The sequence below is a fragment of the Petromyzon marinus genome, chromosome 7 (genome assembly GCF_048934315.1).
Source record: "Petromyzon marinus isolate PM22_M1 ecotype Great Lakes invasive population chromosome 7, UKy_Petmar_22M1.pri1.0, whole genome shotgun sequence".
Lineage (NCBI taxonomy): Eukaryota > Metazoa > Chordata > Hyperoartia > Petromyzontiformes > Petromyzontidae > Petromyzon > Petromyzon marinus.
The window spans coordinates 11,335,714-11,355,198 of NC_133673.1; the positions used below are offsets into that span (position 1 = coordinate 11,335,714).

Consider the following 19,485-nt stretch of genomic DNA (forward strand, 5'->3'; position numbering starts at 1 on the left):
ATACAAACAGCTGTTGCATATAAATGGTGCAATATCACCATATATTTTCAACATGCGTTCATAAAAAAAATATATAATATCGGTTCAATGTTCTCTCGCGTGAAAAACTTAGATGGCCGTCTGCTAGTTTAAGGGCCAGATACGGAATTGGAACCACCTCAAGGAGTGAAACGCGTATCATACCGATGTAATGATACCGCTACTTAAGACTTAATTATTTTATTGCCACTCATTTCAAATGGTTATCGCATAATTTCACTGTTATTGGCCACATAAAGCCATTGGAACGACTAAAGCCATGCCACCTCGGGTGGTAACGGCAAATTAAATATCTGGTCTGGGCGCATGTGGGCTCCGAAACTTGATTTTCTGGTTTTTTAGATGCGCTCCACTCTTACAGTAAGGATACAGTATATGACACAAACATAAATCAGTGATGTGAATATTTCACGCGTTTTTACGGTAATGATTTAAAAGCGTAGACCCTATTGTACACGTCAATTGCAATCTCCGTACCTGGTCAAACCCCAAATGTCAAACGTATACAGGGGCTCACGTGGCGGTATTCTGTGTGGGGGAAAATAAACACTTTAGCACAACACGTGTATAATTGTAGGTGCAATTCTTACTTTTTTACACTTTACATTTAGACAATGTAAAGGCACAGCAGTCGGTTTAATAACCGGAATTTTGAAATGCAAGCACATTTATTGACAATTTTCATTGGCAAAATTCTCCAGAAAGAGTTTTTGACAAAATGGTAAAAACTATAGTTTTTTTGTGAAAAAACAAATAAATTGTTATATTTGCCTTACGTTACAAATTGTTTTGATAGGCTATGTCGGATGGTGGAGGATTATAGTCCAACAAATAACATATCTTCACGATCTAACCCCAAAAAACAATGTCATTATTAACCAGGTTATTCTACGGTACAGGGGCTATGTTGTTGGGAACAGAGGTAAGTTACTGCACAATCCTGCACATTGTTGTACTGTACTTGTATGCCGCAGGGTGAATGTGATCATTGCATATTCCTATTAAAGACTTGTCATTCGTGATTACAATGTTATCAGTTTTTTTTATTTTGTACAGTTAGTGACTACAATAACTTATGGGATATTATTTCATTCTATTATTCTTTTCCTGTATAAAAGAACTACAACAGTTCATAAAAAGTATACATTTTTGTCATACATTATTATATGAAAATTATCTAATTGTAATCACCTATCCGTTGTAAATGGTGCCGCGTGTTGCTGGCCACTTGGCGTGATGAGCTTTCATATCCCTCATTAATTGACGACTACACTTCGTGTTCAGTGAAAACCAGCAAAGAATCGGACAATTATGATCATGATTTCCCTGACTAAACATGAGCAGTTTAATGTTCTGAAACCCTTTAAATATCTACTGAAAGCCATTCTGTTCCGATTATTAGGACGTGCAATTACAATCCGGTAGTTTCAGCTAAATTCAAAGACTCACAAACAACGGATCGATGATCTTGTATTTAAACAAAAAATTGACTTAAAAATTATTTGTGGTTACGCTTCTCGGTACATGTACTTGGTAGGTAACGCAATTTTATGCGAATTAATATGATTTTTATTTATTATAATATTCCCAAGGAAATTTGCAATGACTTGTGGGACACCGCGTGAGCTATATAAGCGTCTGCAGTGCGTCTGCCCGCCTCTAGTTTCTTTGGTTTGTCGCGAGAGGCTCGGGTGTGGGCAGAGGGAGGGAGGGAGGAGGAGGAGGAACGATCCTCTCTGTTGTGTTTCATTCATTCATCCCATCCTCACTCATTTTTCGACGCCAAATATGATCGTGCCTAAGCCCACCATGCAAGAGAAGCAGAGTGCGACCGAGAGAAGAGGCATTCGCACGCTCACGGGCGTGTATGAGAGCTACATCGATAACGTGATGGTCTATCTGAAACACAAAATAAGGAACTTGGAAAAACGAAAGGTAAATTACGTGAATTGATTTACGCCCCAAACTTTTGCGCAGTGTGTGCTGTGGACTTCCGTTGCCTCGATTCTTGTTTAGCCACGCAGTTCTAGACTGCAAGCACGCCTGTGTGTGCTGATCTACTTGCTTGTATTGTATACGGGTGTACATTTATATATGTGTGAGATTTTTCAAAGCCGGCGTCTTCGAAGTGGTTTGATTCTCGGGTTTAATTGTGCGTAGCATGGGACACGCGTGTGTGTGTGTGCGCGGCGTGATGGAGGGGATGGCTCCAATTGTGCATTGTCTGAGAACAAATGTTGCCTCCTCCATTGCTTTGTCATTCGTCGTGCACTGTAGCAAGACTGTAGAACGGGGAGGTCCTGAATACAAAATACGCTTTGGGATGGAATCGATTTTTGTTGTTTAAAGCCGTGGCTTTTATTTCCAGGCATTGGTTAGGTTTGCGATTTTTTTTTACATTCAATTGCTGGAAATATTGGACTGCGTGTGCTTGTTACCGCATGCGATTTATTCTCCCCATGCAGTCATCACTTTTTAACGAATTCGTTTTAATTTGGGCGAGTAACCTCAACTTGCTGTGTACGATGGGGGCGTTTTTTTATAATTTGCAAGGCCGAATAACTCTCGTGGCTTTTCTCTCTCTCGAGCGCTCGCACTCGAGTGGGAGGGCCCTCCTTTTTTGTCCGCCAGCAGTGGCGAGAGAAAGCAATTGCAGGGGCCGCGCCTTTGAACGTTACAGCACTGCATCTGTGTGGGTGGGTGGGAGCAGAGATTGCGGTGTTTGACGCGCGGCTGCGGTGTGGACCGCGGTTCTCCAACCCCCCCACCTCCCCCCGAGTTGGTTCGATTCCCCGGCCACGGCTAACATCGAGTGGCGAGTGATAGACCCAACTCGCACGAACCAGTGCGGTGAAGTATGGTCAAATAAGTACCACGGCGTGGACGATGGCGAAGGCCTCTTCGTCCAGCAGTGAATTATTAATCTTAAGGGAGTAACCACGCAGGTATATTTGAGCATGGGGCAGTGGGGATTCGTTGTAAAATATATTATGTTTTGGAATTTAGCGTTTGGCCCATGGTAAATGCTCGAGTGCTGCAGTTTCCGTGCACAGGGTGGTCCAGATATCATGTGACCCCCCCCCACACCCACCCCAATTAATCGACCCCTAACAATTTTTGCATATTAATTTCTGTATTAAATAAACTTTGCTTAAAACAATAATAATTCAGTTTTAACGAATGAAAAAAATGCGGGGGGGGGGGGCACAAGACATCTGGGACCACCTTGTATATGACCAGATGTAACCCCCCCCCCTCTCTGTTTGACGCATGCGTGCAGGGGAAACTCGACGGGTATCGGGAGCGATTGGACAGCGACGAGAAGCTTAACCTTGACCAGCAGGTGAGCGAGTGGCTGGCAAGGGCACAAGCGCTCGGGACGGGGGGGGGGTACCACCCAGTCCGATGGCTGGGCAGGGGTGCGGGCGGGGGATGAGCCCCCCCCCTCCCGACATCCCCTCCCCCCGACATCCCCCCCCCGACATCCCCCCCCCCCGACATCCCCCCCCCCCGCCCGACATCCCCCCCCCCCAAACTGAAGGCTCAGCCCCCTCCTGCCCCCTCCCCCCTCGGCCCCCACCCCTGTGCCACTGCCTCTGTCGAGTTAAAAACAATTGATTGGAGGGGGCTGTACAAATGAACGTGATGGGTGTCGCGTGTTGAATGGGGGAGATGCCAGGGACCTCGGCTGGTACACACAGGAGGTCGTGGGTTTGACCCCGACCCTGACGCCGCCTGCTGTGTATTTCGAGTCTGCGTGTCTCTCTCTCACTGTGGTCGCGTGGAATTTTTTTCCAGGTCATCCGGCTCCCCCCCCACCTCCACATTTAGAATCGTCGTGCCTTTAGAATATTTGGCTGCCTGAAATGTCCACGTGATGATAAAGCCACGTGATTTGCTGATGGCCAGATCGCTTCTGAAAAAGAGCTACATCGTTCAGTGGGGCCTTACTTGGTAAAGTAGAAAACAAAGCCAGTTTGGTTTAGCATCATTGAGTACAATTAGACGGTAGGCGTTACAGCCGGTGGAGAGAGCTCCAGCAGAACGCACGCAAAGTCGACGCGTGGTTGAGGCACCGCGTGCCGTTACACATCCTGTGGGGTAGCGTTTGTTTAAAGTTTGTTTTAGCACTGATATTCGCGCCTCCTCACCACCAACCCCTACCCCCTTACAAACAGCGTCCTGCTTTACAGGGTTGACGGTGGGTGGTAGATTTTGATTTAAAGCTTTCGTGACTGCAGTAATTCATATTCTTAGTTTTTTCGGTAAAGTCACGTTGAAGAGAAACAACAAAATAATAAAATATATATAAAACAATAAAAAAATATATAGGTGGGTGGTAGGTTAGTCTGTTGTGGTTAAAGGTGGGGTAAGTCGGAGGGCGAGCACCGGTGACTGGTTGGGCTAGTTGGTTCGGGTTGGTGGGTGGCTTGGTATATTAGTGGCTGGTTAGAAGTGGTGAGAACGATTACGGATGTGGGAAACCAAGACGAGTGGCAAGATGTTTATTCGGTGGAAAGGCTAGCTCTAGTGGCTGGTTGGTTAGTTTGTTCGGGGTAGGCTCTTTGAGAGGGCAAGTTACTAGTGGATACAGCAGAAGGATGCCGAATTAGGTGGCTAGCGTGCCCAAACCTCCAAATTGCCGGCCCTCTTCCTCATGCATTATGGCCTTCTCAGTTTATTTTGTCCAGTTTTACGGTTTTTGTTGATTTGAAATGTGGTTTCCCGATGAGGGGTGCTCGCCTCCTGTTTACAACGCCAGTTAAGGGACTTGCCTCTAAATTCCTATTGCAGTGGCGAGTCTATCCAAAGGACAAATCTCAATTTGACTTCCCAATAAAGTGGTACTGATTTTATGGATCCTTGAGAGGTGATGGGCTGAAGCAACCCCCAAGCAATTGGCTGAAGATTTGGTGTTTGCTGCACCTTTAACACGGTAATAAAATGACCTGTGTATCCTTGAACAACAAGAGTTATTAGATATTATTTCTAAGGGTGCGTAAATAAATTTGCTTCATATCACCACAAAGTGCACTTAGCCTGGCACGAGCTGTGGCGACATCACGGTCACTTGGACATCACTTAATGGAAATTGTTGTGTGGATACAAATTCGTTTTCGCAATGTGTTCTTGTAGTCAGAGTTTTTAAAATAAATTCCAGCTTAAAATGTATTGGATTGTGAAGGCGTTGGGCTTTAATTTCTTCCACGTGACTTTGTTGCCCTAATATTGGGCTGTGTATAATTGCTGTAATGTTGTCAGTCATGATGGGTAAAATATTTTCAGACCAAAATTGTTGTTGGCCTCACAGGAAGCTGTAAATAGTTACCAGGAAGTTATTGGCAATTTGGAATTTGCGCAGGATGTCCAAAAGACCTTCACGACTCTGAACCAAGAGGTGAGTATCAAAATCTAAGGTACGTTTTAGGTTTTTTCTACGTGATGAAAGGAAGAGTGTGGATGATGCAGTGATTACGCTTGTAACCAAATGATGGTCAGTTTTACATTTGCCATTGGTGTGTAGGTAAGTTAAACTTCTTTTGCACCGTACATTTCCAGCACCTCCGATTAGCACGGTTGGCTAAGTGCAACAAACTAGACACCAAAAGCATTTAGAAATTATTTTTCAATCTAGATTTAAGTGCATAGCTCCAGTGGTTTCCTAATATCGTAAGGAAAAAGCGTTCCAGGCGGCCGCAGAAGCGCATCTGAAAGCACATGTTGCAATTGCCATCTTTGTTCGCTGGCTAGCCAAAAGCCGCTGCAAGGATGACCTCCGGCGTTCGTGTGATGGTTTATGCTCCTTGACGAGATGGGCGAGGTTTTGTGGTTCATTTGTGGCAAGCACTTTTGTGTGCAACGAGTGCGACCGTTTTAATGTATTCGCTCAGCAGCTGCAAGTCATTATTTAACCTTTAATGTAGTTATTATATCAGAAACCCATGTAAACATTCCCCTTCCCTCTGCACAGCGCACACTTTCACGTAAAGTGGCTCTCATTAGGGAGAAATAGAACCGCAGTTGTGTTAAAATCGACACTGTTCTTTTTTGTAGTGTGATCTTCCAGAACGTTCTACAGTGTAAAGGTAATTAAATAACTCTATCCAGAGTATTCCATAGCATACAGTTAATTTTTGATCGCATACGTTACCAGTAGTATTGCCTTCCCGTTGGCTATGATAAAGTGCAACTATGTTTGAATTCGTCAAGGACCGAGACGTGTCTGATGGCATAGGGGATTGTCCGTTTGAATTAAGTTAATCTCAATCTTGATTCGAAGCTTTCGTGATTGCAGGAATCCATACTCTTTGGTTCTGTCGGTAAAGTCGCGTAGGTAGAAAAATAATAGATCACGACGTTTCGATCGCAACACAAGCAATCGTCATCAGGTGGGACAACCACAGCAAGAAAAAAACTGCTTCTTGCTGTGGTTGTCCCACCTGATGACGATTGCTTGTGTTGCGATCGAAACATCGTGATCTATTATTTTTCTACCTACGTGACTTTACCGAAAGAACCAAAGAGTGTTAATCTCGTTCATGAATTTTCCAATTGGGCTTTTCCATGCCCATTTCCTGTGTTTGTCCTTTAAAAAATAAAGTATAAATTTTACCTCCCCGCTAATTGCTGTAGTGGTTGCGATCATCGTGGTAAGCTTGTCATTGAAGTGTTGCTGCTGCGGTGGTTGGTTGTGATCCTGGTGGTGGTTGTTGCCGTAGTGGTCAATATCAACAATCGTGACGTTCGCTCTATTACATAAAAAAAATAAGACTAAAACGACCATTTAAACGTGTAAAAAAAAAAACACATTCGCGACGACGAATGGAATGGCTGCGCTGAGATCGCTCGCGAAGAAAGCAACGAGAGGCGACTCTCATTGGCACGACAAACCCCCCCCCCCTCTGCCGCCGTCGGGTGCGTCGGCTCCTGCTCGTTCAGTTTCAGAAATCGCAGCGCAAGGCCGCCCACTGCAAGCTGCTGCTGCAGGAGGAGAGCGAGAAGAGGCGGCTGAGGACCGTCGTGGAGCTGCAGTACGTGCTCGAGCACCTGGGCAACAAGAACGTGCGGCGAGACTTCACGCGGGGCCTGCACGGCGCCGCGATGCTCGCGCCCGTCGAGTTAAAGGCCCTCGACGACATGTACTCCCTGATCCACCCCAACCGCGAGAAGGACATTAGGTACCCGCGCGCGCGCGTGTGGTGTGTCCAGCGGTAGTGTTGGGAGCTACGAACCTGGGGGACGTGAGTTCAAGGGATGGTAGAATAGCAGTGGATTAATTCGAAATTTTTGCTAAGCTATGAATCTTATGCATTTTTTTCCCCACCTCTAAGTACTCCAGTTTCTTCCCACATGGAATTGGAGCCTATTGTAAACGGAATAATTTATGTTGCACAAAGCTTCACTATTATACTGTGCATTACGAATATGCCTGTCGTATATAATACAAATGAAAAGCTTGCCAGATGAAGGCAGTTGGGTCAATACCTAATGACATTCTCGACAGTAGGGATGGACCAGACGGCAGTGGGAGTTACTAGCTCACTGATGGACTAAGCAGAATTTTATTTTTGGTGGGGAGGGGCTGCTCTTTGTAAAATCCTTGCGAGATGACGGTATAGATGTAGTGAGCGGAGATGATTGTGAAGCAGACACGAGAGAGCGAATATCAATTCGATCTTTTTATCTTAATGAGCATGATGAAAGAAAGAGAACAGGCCTTGTTGTTTCTGGCAATGACACAGGAGGTGTTAAGATGGCCAAACACCAAAGAGAGACACCTATTGCAAGGCACCGAGACTGCATTAGCCACACGTACTTGTGGCAAAACATGCAAACAAACACGCTCTGATAATTATATATGCGTTGTCTTCGAAACCGATTGGCTTACAACAGTGGGAGCGGCCACCACTGCGTATGTATTTTTTGTATACCGGTACAATTCTTAAATGTGATTTCTATTTCTTGTTTAACCGCCTTTAACCAATGTCTTAAAATCACAGTGTGTGCTATTGATAACAGTTTATATTGCAATGTCCTGTTACATGTGGGCAGTTTTGACACGCAGATGAAAAACGCATCTATCCACTTGTGGGAGTTTCTGGAAGGCAAAGAGAGCGTTTCAGACGATGCTCGTAAGTAGTTACCAAAATCCGACTAAACATGCCAAAAAATACTTTAAAGAGCTTTTACACATATATTCAAACAAGAAATTGTTCGTATGTACTCCACTAACATTTGAAATAGAAAGTTGCATGCTTATTACATCACCATTCTTTTTAATCTCGAACTGGCCACCTGGACTGCTCCTGTCCCCCAGTGTGCATGGCAGTTTAAGCCATCGGCACATTTCTGAAATCCTTCCACTTATCTCAACCGACCGGGATAAATTAAAGGGGTGCACTACGGTTCGTAGATCGGCAGGTTGCATCTGGTGGGGTGAAGTGTGAGTAAATCCCCCCCTCCCCCCTTCTGGCCAGCATGGAAGAGTAGGCCAAAATACACTTTTTAGGGGGGGCTGTCTAGAGCTCCCTTTTTCCGAGTGAGTAAGTCATTGAAGGTGAGCACCTTTTACCTCATATTAAAAGTCTTTTTTTATTTCTCTATCTTATCCCAGACAATGTGCAAGAGGTTGTGAGCAAAGTGATAAAGTGCGGATACTTTGACAAAATTCCGGAGTACATACCTGAGAGTTCGGAGGAAGAGAGTGAAAAAACTCCTGTCAAAAATAACGACAAAGTGAACAAGCGCATCCATCCACTCACTCCACCTCCAACACCTGTCGCCAAAAGCATAGGTGAGAAATATGTTTGGTAGGGAGTGCAATTCAGATCGTTTTTAACCCTCGCGTGCACCGTGTGCACTTTGGTGGACTGCTATGGTTTGTTGGTGTTTTAGTAACGGTGCACACGCCTTAACTTTTGCTGCAGTCTTCTACACGGGGACGTTATCAATTCGGTGTTGCAACATAGCCTTGGAAAATATTACTAAGGCAAAAAAAAAACATTGGGTAAATCTGAGCTTGGCTTTGTGTTAGAAAGCCGCAGCTGGTGGAAACGTATCGTCCACTGATGGGCACGATCATACTTTTTGTGAGTAATATGAAAGTACGTTTCAACAGATTTGGAGTGTTTGCTTGGGTTGAATCACATTGTGCCGACAACAACAAAAACAACCACGTTTGGTTTTGCTTTGGATAATTGATGCGCAAAAGCGGTGAAGTGCAGTCGTGTTCAAAAGTATTTTTTTTAATGTATATACACTTTTTTATTCCACATCCTCCCTCGCATCATACTTTGCAACATCCTCACGTTCAGGACTGAATTATCAGGTTCATCGACGGTATCGGGCACACGGACTCATCAGAGCAGGCGGGGGTCATGGGGGAAGGCCGTCGAGTTCAAGATATAATGAAGCGTCCTGTCATAGGCCAGACCCTCGGTGCACCTTGTGCGAAAACGAGGCGAATGTTGTCATAGCCATTAGTATTCTGAGCACTTAAAAAAAAATCTGCAACATGATAAATACAACTTCCCCCCCCCCACCCCCAAAGGGTGGCTTGAATTAATCGCGGCATACCGATAATAGTGCGATCGTGAACAGCAAAGTGGATCGATAACCTAAATGTAACCAGGTGTCAAGTCACTTGTACACACACTAGGAATGGCGTAGCGAGGGGAAAAAAAGGCATATGCATGTGTATATTATTGTTCTCTTATATGGAAAAAGGTCGACTATAGCACAGTTTTGATTGGTCGATTCATCCGTTTCGTATAGCTGGTTCACGTGACCTTTGGCCAGTAGAGGCCGCCATGTTTACAACATTGAAACCCAAAAAAAGGGATGAATTCTCAAATCGAATCCTTGAAATGTAATTCCATCACAAGGGCGATTGTAAAGTTTGTTACCATGCATCCCTCGAACGGCACGCAAGCTGCGGCGAATGTTAGCGCGAAGTTTTAATCACGAAGTCATCGTGGCCAGAGCCATTGATGCCGCCACCAAAACCTCGCCATCACTTTTCCCACCCTCTGCCAGGTCTTGCAAACTGCTGCACAGTAGACGTGCAATCTCAAAGATCTGTCATGACATCCCCCCCCTCCCCCCCCCTTCATGACCTCCCACCATCTGACCCTTGGGGCCTTCTTCACCTTGATCGCTAGACTCGAGGAGACCAACGACGGCCGATGCCTTTTGATGGCAACGGTTAAAGTCTTATGTGTGTGCTGTGATTCTTTACTGCTAAATCCGAGGTGTGTGCTGTGATTCTTTACTGCTCTTCCTCTCTTTTCCACAAGGCCTTAATATTCCAACACATGTCACCGCGTCTCCAAAAGCCGTGAAAACAAGGGAGGTAAGGAGACTTATCTTAGAAGTTGTTGTAGTTTTGTGAAAGTGATTTTATTTAGTTTTTTGCACTGGTATTAGGCACCGGCACAGATGCATTATTTCAATTAAATTTCCTGCTTATTTTATGAAATGTGGCTCTGTTTAGTTCGTGAACCGACAATATGTTTCTGAAGTTCAAGTTTCCCAGTCATCGGAGGTATTACCAAGCCTGCAGTTTGAATCTCTGGAGGTAGGCATCTTATTTTATGCACTTAATTTCTATAACAAACATTTAAAAGTTTTTTTAATAACAATCCCCTTATTGCCATTGCATTCTCTCGCCTTAATTTTTTTTAGCAAAGGCTTCCCAAAAGAGAACGATCGCTCGCAACGGTAAGAATTGTTTTTAAAATGTAAGTCCTCAAATTTCAATTGAAAATGAATGCTTTTAATGATATATTTTAAATATAATAGATATCCGCACCTCCGATTTGGCACGGATGGCTATGTACAGTGCGAAATAAGTTCCGCATACGTATTTTTTTTGTTATTATACATAGCAAAATATTAATAACAATGCTGTATTTGTACAACTCTGTATAACACAATGTCTCCACCCCTCCTCCCCCCCTTCAATTGGCCAGCTGGCCAAGGAATCTGGGCTGCTGCTGCCCCCCCAACCCAAGAAGATCGCAGTTCCGGTGAAGAAGTTGGAGATCCAAATATCAGCACCGGTATTGGAGATCCCGGTGCTCAACGGACCCCTGGAGTTGCCGGATGCGACCCTTGACCCGAAAACGAAACGGCAGCGCCTGCTGGACCTCATAGCCCAGATGCAGGGAACTTTTAGCTTCATGCAGGTGACTGGCTCTCGTATCTCGCCCCCCATTTGTTAAACTTGTGTTATATTTATTTTCAAGCTTTTCAACTTTTACTTTCATCTTTACCCATGTATCGATAGTTACATTTTAATGTGTACAATTGTATTGAAGGACTGTGTGGTGTTGGTGTGGTCTGGGACTCTTCTTGCTATTTTGCTGCCTTGCCAAGTTTTGGAATTGGTATACTTATGCAATTTGAATTTAATATACTTTACCCATTTTGTGTTTATTTTTAGTGATTTCTTTCCCTTCCGATACTTTGCACTCCGATCGTTTTTTTGTATTGTTTGTTGTAGCTTTCCGACTTGCCCATACTGTGCATCTGTGAAAATAGCTCACTAGATAAATAAATATTCTGATTTTTACCTTGGGTGAAAACCTCTTTGGGTTATCTGTCCATTTATGCCTGGCTGTCTGTATGTAATGTGCGGTCACAATAACTGCTTGTAAAGATTTTCTTCAGAAAAAAACTGGACAAATTGATGAAAGAGTCTCTTAAATCTTGACGGTTTAAAAAAAAAACCTACTAAATGGACGAAGCCCATTTTGACCAAGGTGCTGACATCGCACGTCAAACATGCCCCTCCTGATGATGTCAGTCACGTGTGACGTCTTCTCGTTGTGCAGCTCACAAGATAAAAATTATTATCGCTAATGAATCACTTTGGACAACCAACTCGGGTTGGAAGTGCTACAGAATATATGCGTATGCATCATTGTTGTGCCTCGTTATAATCGGGCAAATATTGAGCATTCGAATAAATAGTTGATGAGTAAGTAGGCTGTTTTGAACGTTTTATTGACAGATGAGCTTTGTAAATGTGAAGAACTTTTTATTTGTATTCCTGTCCAGGAGTCCCTGATAGAAGCTGAAAGCGATCAAGAGAGAGGTGCAGAAACGTCTCCCGTTTTGAGTCATCAGTGCATGGCAGCGCAGGGAATTGCTTTGCCAAACGTAACAGCAACCGCAGGTAAACCAGGCCCGCCTTCACCATTGCGAATACCACTGTATATATTTCGATTTAAAGCTTTCGTGACTGCAAGGATTCATCTTCTTTGGATCTTTCGGTAAAGTCACGTAGAATGAGAATAAAATAATAAATTGATAAAATAAAATAACACTATAAAATTCTCACGACGTTTCGGCCACAACACAAGCGGCTTGTGTCGTGGCCGAAACGCAAGCGGCTTGTGTTGTTGCCGAAACGTCGTGAGAATTTTATTGTGTTATTTTATTTTATCAATTTATTAATTTTTTCTCATTCTACGTCACTGTATATATGTTGAGCTTCTTTCGTTCCGTACGTAGCCAATCGTGATAATCGGAGGTGCGGGGAAAGGACAAACTAGTTTTAAAGAAATGAGTTTTCAAATGGCAATATTACAGTAATACTGTCGTAATAAAAGCAATGTTTTTGAAAAAAATAAAGCTTCGCATGCTCATTAACATAGGGGCAGCTGAAGAAAAGCCAGCCAGTCTTGACATCGTTCAACCCCTTTCACCCGAGAAGGTACGGAACGTGATTTTATGGCTTTGCACACGACTTTTGGCCGCCTACACTTATTTTCAAAAGCAGCGCACTAGTTGGAATGCAGCGATGATTTAGACTTTGATGGCGTCAACTTTTTCATGTGGGTTTTCCCCTTTGCTTTAATGTTGTATGGCATCTCAGGAGATGTGCTTGCCCTTCGCCTTGTCAAACCATTCCTCGTCCAACTCATCCAGTCCAACCATGGAAATGGAGAACCACGGCTCTCCTCTGCCTGTGACCCAAAACTATGATTCTGAAAATGTGAGTAAACTCCACAGTAATGCAGTAAATCCATCGGTTTGTTTAAATTTTAAAGAGGCAGTTTAATATTTTCAATGCTTTTTACATTTGTACAGTATTTTCATGATCATAATGACAGTTAATGACTTTAACATTCAAATATTTAAAGCATATATTGTCATTGGGTACATTCTTATAAATGCAAATGTTTGATTCCTTTGCCAGATATTTCACTCGACGCCAAACCCATCGCGGCCAGTTTCGCCCAACTCCAACGTGGACTTGACCGAGGTTTGAAATTAATTTCACGAAATCCAAAGGATGCTGACAAGTCTTTTTTAACACTATTTTGATTGTTGTCATGTTTTTAAATGTGACCGCATATCAAAGCGCTTTACGTAAACTGAAAATATTTATTTGGTAGAGTGAGGTGGTCCATTATGAGGAGGGGGGGGGGAGGTATTGAGCCTGTAATTGAATAATGGCAGGGAGTCGACGGCACAGATGGCTGGGGAAAGGAAGTTCCATCCTCGGGGCGTGGCAGCAGAAGAGACGAAGTGACCTCTCGTTGAGAAATGGTAAACCGAGGGCTTTAGCAGAGGTCGTTGATTTCTAGTGGACAATGCATTAAGTGGGAGTCGTGAGATGGGTGGGGTAGAGACGTAGGAGAGTGCGTAGTGAGATATATGTATGCATCTTGAACTTCCTTCGCACCGTACATAGCCAACTGTGCTCATAGGAGGTGTGGCTTAAACGCAATTGTCAAACGTTTAGAAAATAAGCTATCAGCCCAGTCGCAAATATAACTGTGCAAAACACATTCCTATTAATGTCCTTCAATCCATTTCAACATTCCAGCTGAGAGGAAGTAGAGGTTAGGAGAGTGCGTGGAGGGGAGTAGTGAGATGAGAGCGAGGAGCGAGGTAGGGGAGTGCGTGGAGTAGAGGGAGATGCAGGCAGTTTCGCAATCTGCTCGCTCGTCCCCCCCCCTTCCGCCAGGTGAACGCTGCCCCCGTTGAGGAGCGGGAGCGCGAGTCCCCTGCCAGTGCATCCTCGCGGCACTCGAGCCCCAAGTCGCAGGGCTACCCGTCGCCCGCCCCGAGCCCGCTGCCCAAGGCCGTGGGCAGCTCCGTCCGGATCTCCACCGACATGAGCGCCAACGCCGTGCCCTTCACGAGCATGCACTCCGTAAGACGCGGGAATCCAGTCCTCGCAACACGTCCGGTTATCCATATTACAATACCGTGCCGTCTCTGCGTGTTTATATGCATTACATAAGTGGTAGACGTTGTTTTGAGTGACCTTAACATGCGGTATAAAAATAACATTTGAATTTAAGGGTAGTAATATAACTTAACATCTGTTAATTTAAAACAGAAGATATACAATTACACAAATTCCTAACGTGCACACTTTTAGATTAGATTCAGAGGCGTGGGAAATCATAGACAAGCCGGAAGGAAGCCAGAAACTGAAGCTAATTGTCCAAGCTCTGTGGCCCTATATATTGCATATTTGGCCAACTCCATTCGTGCTTGTACATAAGACTTGCTACTTCATGCTTCAGCAATACTTGCAGGTCTACGTGCGCTGGTAGCCCCACCCGTAGCCAACTTTCAACTCTGTCTGGAGCCTCTTGTTGGGGTGTCTTCAATAGATGTTTAAAAATACTAAAATAAACGCGTGCAATTGGAGTTTGGGTATGTGGGGGTGGCAAGAACCATTGAATATGTAGCTGCTTACCAGTGGTGTGGTATGTCTTGCTGTCAATAGATGTCCCCGTCTATTAAAAGTTCCTTTTGATGTCAATCCATTCTCCTATGGTTCACCATGGTTAGATAACTACCTCACCTGGTATACAGGAGGCCGTGGGTTCGTCTCCCGACCCTGACGCCCCGTATATTTCGAGTTTGCATGTTCTCCCCGTGGCCGCGTACATTTTTCTCCAGTTTTTCCCTCCACATTTAGAAATATGCGTTTAGAGTAATTGGCTGTTATAAATTTCCACACAATAAACTACGTTGAGATATAACGGGGGGCCAGGTTGCTGCTGAAAAAAATAGCTATGTAGTTCAGTGGATCTTATCTGGTAAAATACAAAAAAAAGTTTAGTTTATTTGTGTGGACATTGCTGCGATTCTGAGGAATGCATCTAAAAACCCACCCGTGGCAGTTGTACAACTCGGCCACACTCCACGGGTGCTGTGCATTCGTTGGGCCTCCCTCACAGGTCTTCAATATGAGCAACTCGCTGCAGTCCCAGAGTGAAATGGAGGCAGAGGATCAGACGCAGAGCCAACCAACGTTCTCGACGAGCTACAATCCAGGATACCTCCAGCCACAGCCGGTCACGAGTGCACAGCTCTTGCAGCCGAGCCCCATGCAGCCAGGTGATGCCGGCCTCCACACTTTCTGGCAGTCAAAATGTGTGTGCGTGTGGAGTGCTATATCGCTTTGTATTATTTCATAAAGGTCCCGCGTGGAATGTTTGGCCAGCAGAAAAGGCACAATTGATTTGGCTCAAGTTGTTTACAACTCCAAAGTCAACCGTTGGATGGAGCGATGAAATCTGCTCGTGTGTAGGGTGCCGTGTGACTTGTTGCATCGCAGGATTCGTGGGAGATTGTCGGTGGCTCGGAGGCCCTCAACCAGCAGTGGAGTGACCGTGGCTGACGATGGCAAACTTTGACATTTTGAAAAGCTAGCTTTTATACGGTTTGCTTGTAAATGTGGTTGCCTACGCACGAACAGTTAGTTGGTGCTTGGTTTGTGAAGCGTTTTACCGAAAGGCCACTCATCGTTTTTTTTTTCCTCTCTCATGCCTGTCTGGCGTTTGCCATCTTGTTGTTCTGGTTGGGGGCGATGGCCCATACCAGTGGGGTCGTACGGGTCGCAGGTGGAGCTCGTGCAGCCCCCCCCACTTCCGTTCCAGCAAGTGGCCGCAACGCAGACTCCCTTCCCGGGCAAGACGATCGGACAATCCTACTACCCGAGCCGTGGGATGAGCCGGGGCGTGCGGGGAGGCAGAGCTCCCACTGGTGGCTATCGGGGCTCTCACGCCATGTACAGAGGTAGCGATGGAGATGGGGGGGGGGGAGGCTAGGGTGGGAGCAATGCGTGTGAAATGCGGAGGCCTAAGAAGGACTTACATTGGGTAGTTCCACGATTGTTAAATGGGAATTTTTAGACACTGTAAAGATGTGGGTAATCCTTTAGTATTGTCATGAAGTGGCCTATTTTTAGACCATTACTTCAGCAACCAGTTATGAATTGTTTTTTCCGACTTCTCCAAGGGAGAAATGCTCCTAAAATACCGCGGTGTCGGATATACTCGGACAGACTTTTTCATCTACACGGGGATGTGATTATTCAGACTTGTGTGTAAAATAAGCCGTTCGTATTCGATAGACGGCTTCAAAATGGCACCACATGCGTTATTGGGATGAGTTTGAAATTAAGACTTGGCTTGGCTTAATTTATGGACCTTGCCTGCCTTTTGGAAACCATGTGCAACGCTATGTAAACCTATATTCTCTGTATTCCCTGTCAAAGGACATTGTAGGAACACACTGGATTGTCAATTGGGGTGGCCTTAATTGTATCATTCCCCCCCTCCACCCTCGGGTTGAGACCGCTGTGTGGGTCACGCAGGCAAATGACTTTGTAACATTGGGACCGCGCATGTGTCTGCTCACAGGAATGGAGAATTATCGCACGGTGTACCAAGCCTTGCCAAATGGCATTTACATGCAACCCACTTTTCCCGCTCGGGAATATACAGGCATGAGTTACCGGGTGAGTCGTGGTCTCTAGGTTCACCCCTGATTAATTTAAATGAAGGCAGTGCTGCGTAGTTCTTTATTCTAACTGGTAGCTAGATGTGTAACCTTGACTTTTCTGCACTGAAGGACGGCTATGGCTACCAGCACGGATATCGAAGAGTGGCAAGCGCAATGCACGGCGGATTCCGGAGCGGTGAGGCCCAGTCATTTTAACACTTTAATTTTCTTTGTCGTCATCTGTCGTCTTATCCACTGCTGGATGAATGCCATCACCATTTCTCTGCTCCAGCGCTGCTATCAACCGTTATTACTCCTGGCAGTCTTGCTCTTGGACACGTTCTCTCCTTTGTTTGCGATTCTGTCACCAGTCTCATCCATTGGTCGTCATGCTGTCGCTCGGAGTGTCCTCCCAACATAATTTGCATGGCAAAATGTATTGGACGTTGCTATATTATATTTATCTAACGGTGCACGGTGATACCCCTATTATCTTGGCATGTTAGAGCCAGCGCGGGGTTTCAGGATACAAGTGTTTTTTGCACTGGCTATTTGTCGTGCCGAGTTGGAACCAAAGCAGGGCCAGGGATGCGGCTAATGAATACGCTCCTTGTATTTGATGTCGGTCTGCACACTCCTGAAGAAGACTGAACAACGTGGGAATCGTAACATCACCGATATGCGCCCCGACGTCACACAATTTGACGTCCGCGGCACGGCTAGTATTCTGCAGTGGAAAAACGTGGCCTGAAACGGCCTTGGGATTGAAAGCGGCGCAGCTTTGAACATACCAGTCGAAAGACGGGTTCAAGAGCTGTGCGAGTGCATTCTGCCGATTCGTCGTCGTGACGATATTCCCCACCCCCCCCTGTGTCTCCCACGTCACAGGCTGGAGCGACTCGTCCCAGCAGAGCAGCCCCGAGCGGGTGAGCGGCACCTTCAACAGCAACGATTCTGGCCGGGGCGACTCTCGCAGCGTCACCCCTGTGGACGTGCAGGTGGTGGGCCAGCCGGCCACCATCATGCCCGTCAACATGTACCCTCTCCCGCAGCAGACGGTGCGTGTCGCCTTCTCGGCCGCGCGCACCGTCAACTTCACGCCGGGCATTCTCGACCAGCCGATCGTCTTCGACCTGATCATCAGCAACCTGGGCGAGGCGTTCGACGTGACGACGGGCCGCTTCCTGTGCCCCTCCAACGGCACCTACGTGTTCATCTTCCACATCCTCAAGCTGGCCGTGAACGTGCCGCTCTACATTAACCTGATGCGCAACGACGAGGTGCTCGTGTCCGCCTACGCAAACGATGGCGCCCCCGACCACGAGACTGCGAGCAACCACGCCGTGCTGCAGCTGGTGACGGGCGACAACATTTGGCTGCGCGTCCACCGCGGCACGATCTACGGGAGCAGCTGGAAGTACTCGACGTTCTCCGGATACCTGCTGTATTTGGACTGATTATGGCCATGTCCCACCCTGACACCCCCCCCCCCCACCTCATGGCAGGGCCCATGAATTCTCTCAGGCTTGTGTTCAAATCTGCATTTCTCACGAGGATCACAGATTGCGATGTATTCATTCGTACTAATTTTTTTACACTTCGTTTAAGTCCCTGTTTCTGTTCTGTTTATTCAATGTGCCGGCCCTCGGTTGTTTATATATATTTTTAGACCGTCTTCCTTGCTTTAAAAAAAAAGGGGTAGTTATCTGTCCGGCGTGGTTTTTTTTTACTGTCGTATTACAATTAGTTTCCATGATTTAATGAGGGAGTTAATTTAAATAGATGTGTACAACCATTTAGATGCGAATGCATTTATTTTGCTTGACCCTCGCACGTTTAATAGTCCAAAGCAGTGTTCCAGTCTGCATACCTGTCAACCCCTTATCAGTGCCTACCTTATTACAGATTAATCCATCGCAAGGGAGAAACACAAACGGACACTATTTGTTTTGCCCGTATTGAAACTGTTTTATGCCGGATGGACCTGAACTCTATTTCCCTGTACAAGAATATGGGTAAACCATTATGGGTTGACAGGTATGAGTGTTTTTCTTGTCCTGAGGTTTGCAATTAATTGTAACTCAACCGTTCCCATTTGCACTTTAACTGAATGTGTGTAACACTTTCGGAGCAACGCAATTATTAATAATGCAAAAGTCAGTTTACTCGTGTGACCTTGTTTTTGGAATACTGACTCAAGTGCAGCCTCATGCATTACATGGCTGCGATAAATTCAGATTGTGCTGAAATGGTCGCCTACATTCCCTACTTGCTGTGCTGTTCGCTGCAGATTTGGGCTGTCATCTTTGCACTATTTTTGTTTAAATGTTTGCACTTGGAGTTTGTGCCTGAGGTTGCCAAACAAATTAAGTAAACTGCATACCACTTGGCGGAAGGTCTTGTGCTAAGCCTTGTACATTTTTGCGTTCAAATAAATACGTTCAGTAGCAATATGGGTGAAAGTGATTTTGTTGCTAAGACGGCTGCATTGAAATGTAACTTTTTTAACAAATGGTTAATGTTGGCAATGTAGTGTATGTATGTTGGACGTCTTTCGCACGGTATGTAGCCAGCCGTGCTAATCGGTTGGCTCTTGAATGGCTCAAACTGCATTTTAACGAGAACAATTTTTTGAGATGGCAGCTTTTCCTTCACAAATTAGGGTCAACATCAATGTGATTTTACTGC

The 19,485-nt window shown here is 45.4% G+C and overlaps 1 protein-coding gene across 4 annotated transcripts; it reads left to right on the forward strand.

Moving 5' to 3' along the window:
- The first annotated feature begins 1,707 nt into the window (after positions 1-1,707).
- On the forward strand, positions 1,708-19,248 carry CAPRIN2 (caprin family member 2). Of its 4 annotated transcripts, none has more exons than XM_032949090.2 (21): positions 1,708-1,974; positions 3,320-3,382; positions 5,351-5,437; positions 6,979-7,217; positions 8,092-8,171; positions 8,654-8,833; positions 10,335-10,390; positions 10,532-10,615; positions 10,723-10,758; positions 11,010-11,225; positions 12,100-12,217; positions 12,699-12,757; positions 12,920-13,039; positions 13,244-13,309; positions 14,018-14,206; positions 15,192-15,408; positions 15,895-16,089; positions 16,716-16,813; positions 16,927-16,993; positions 17,686-17,723; positions 17,850-19,248. In XM_032949090.2, the coding sequence occupies exons 1-21, from the start codon at positions 1,828-1,830 to the stop codon at positions 18,252-18,254; spliced, it is 2,760 nt and encodes a 919-aa protein (XP_032804981.2). In that variant the 5' UTR covers positions 1,708-1,827; the 3' UTR covers positions 18,255-19,248. The 4 variants fall into 4 exon arrangements, with proteins under 4 accessions (XP_032804981.2, XP_032804982.2, XP_032804979.2 ...); XM_032949091.2 differs by having other exon boundaries at positions 17,853-19,248; XM_032949088.2 differs by having other exon boundaries at positions 17,686-19,248.
- Positions 19,249-19,485: the final 237 nt, after the last annotated feature.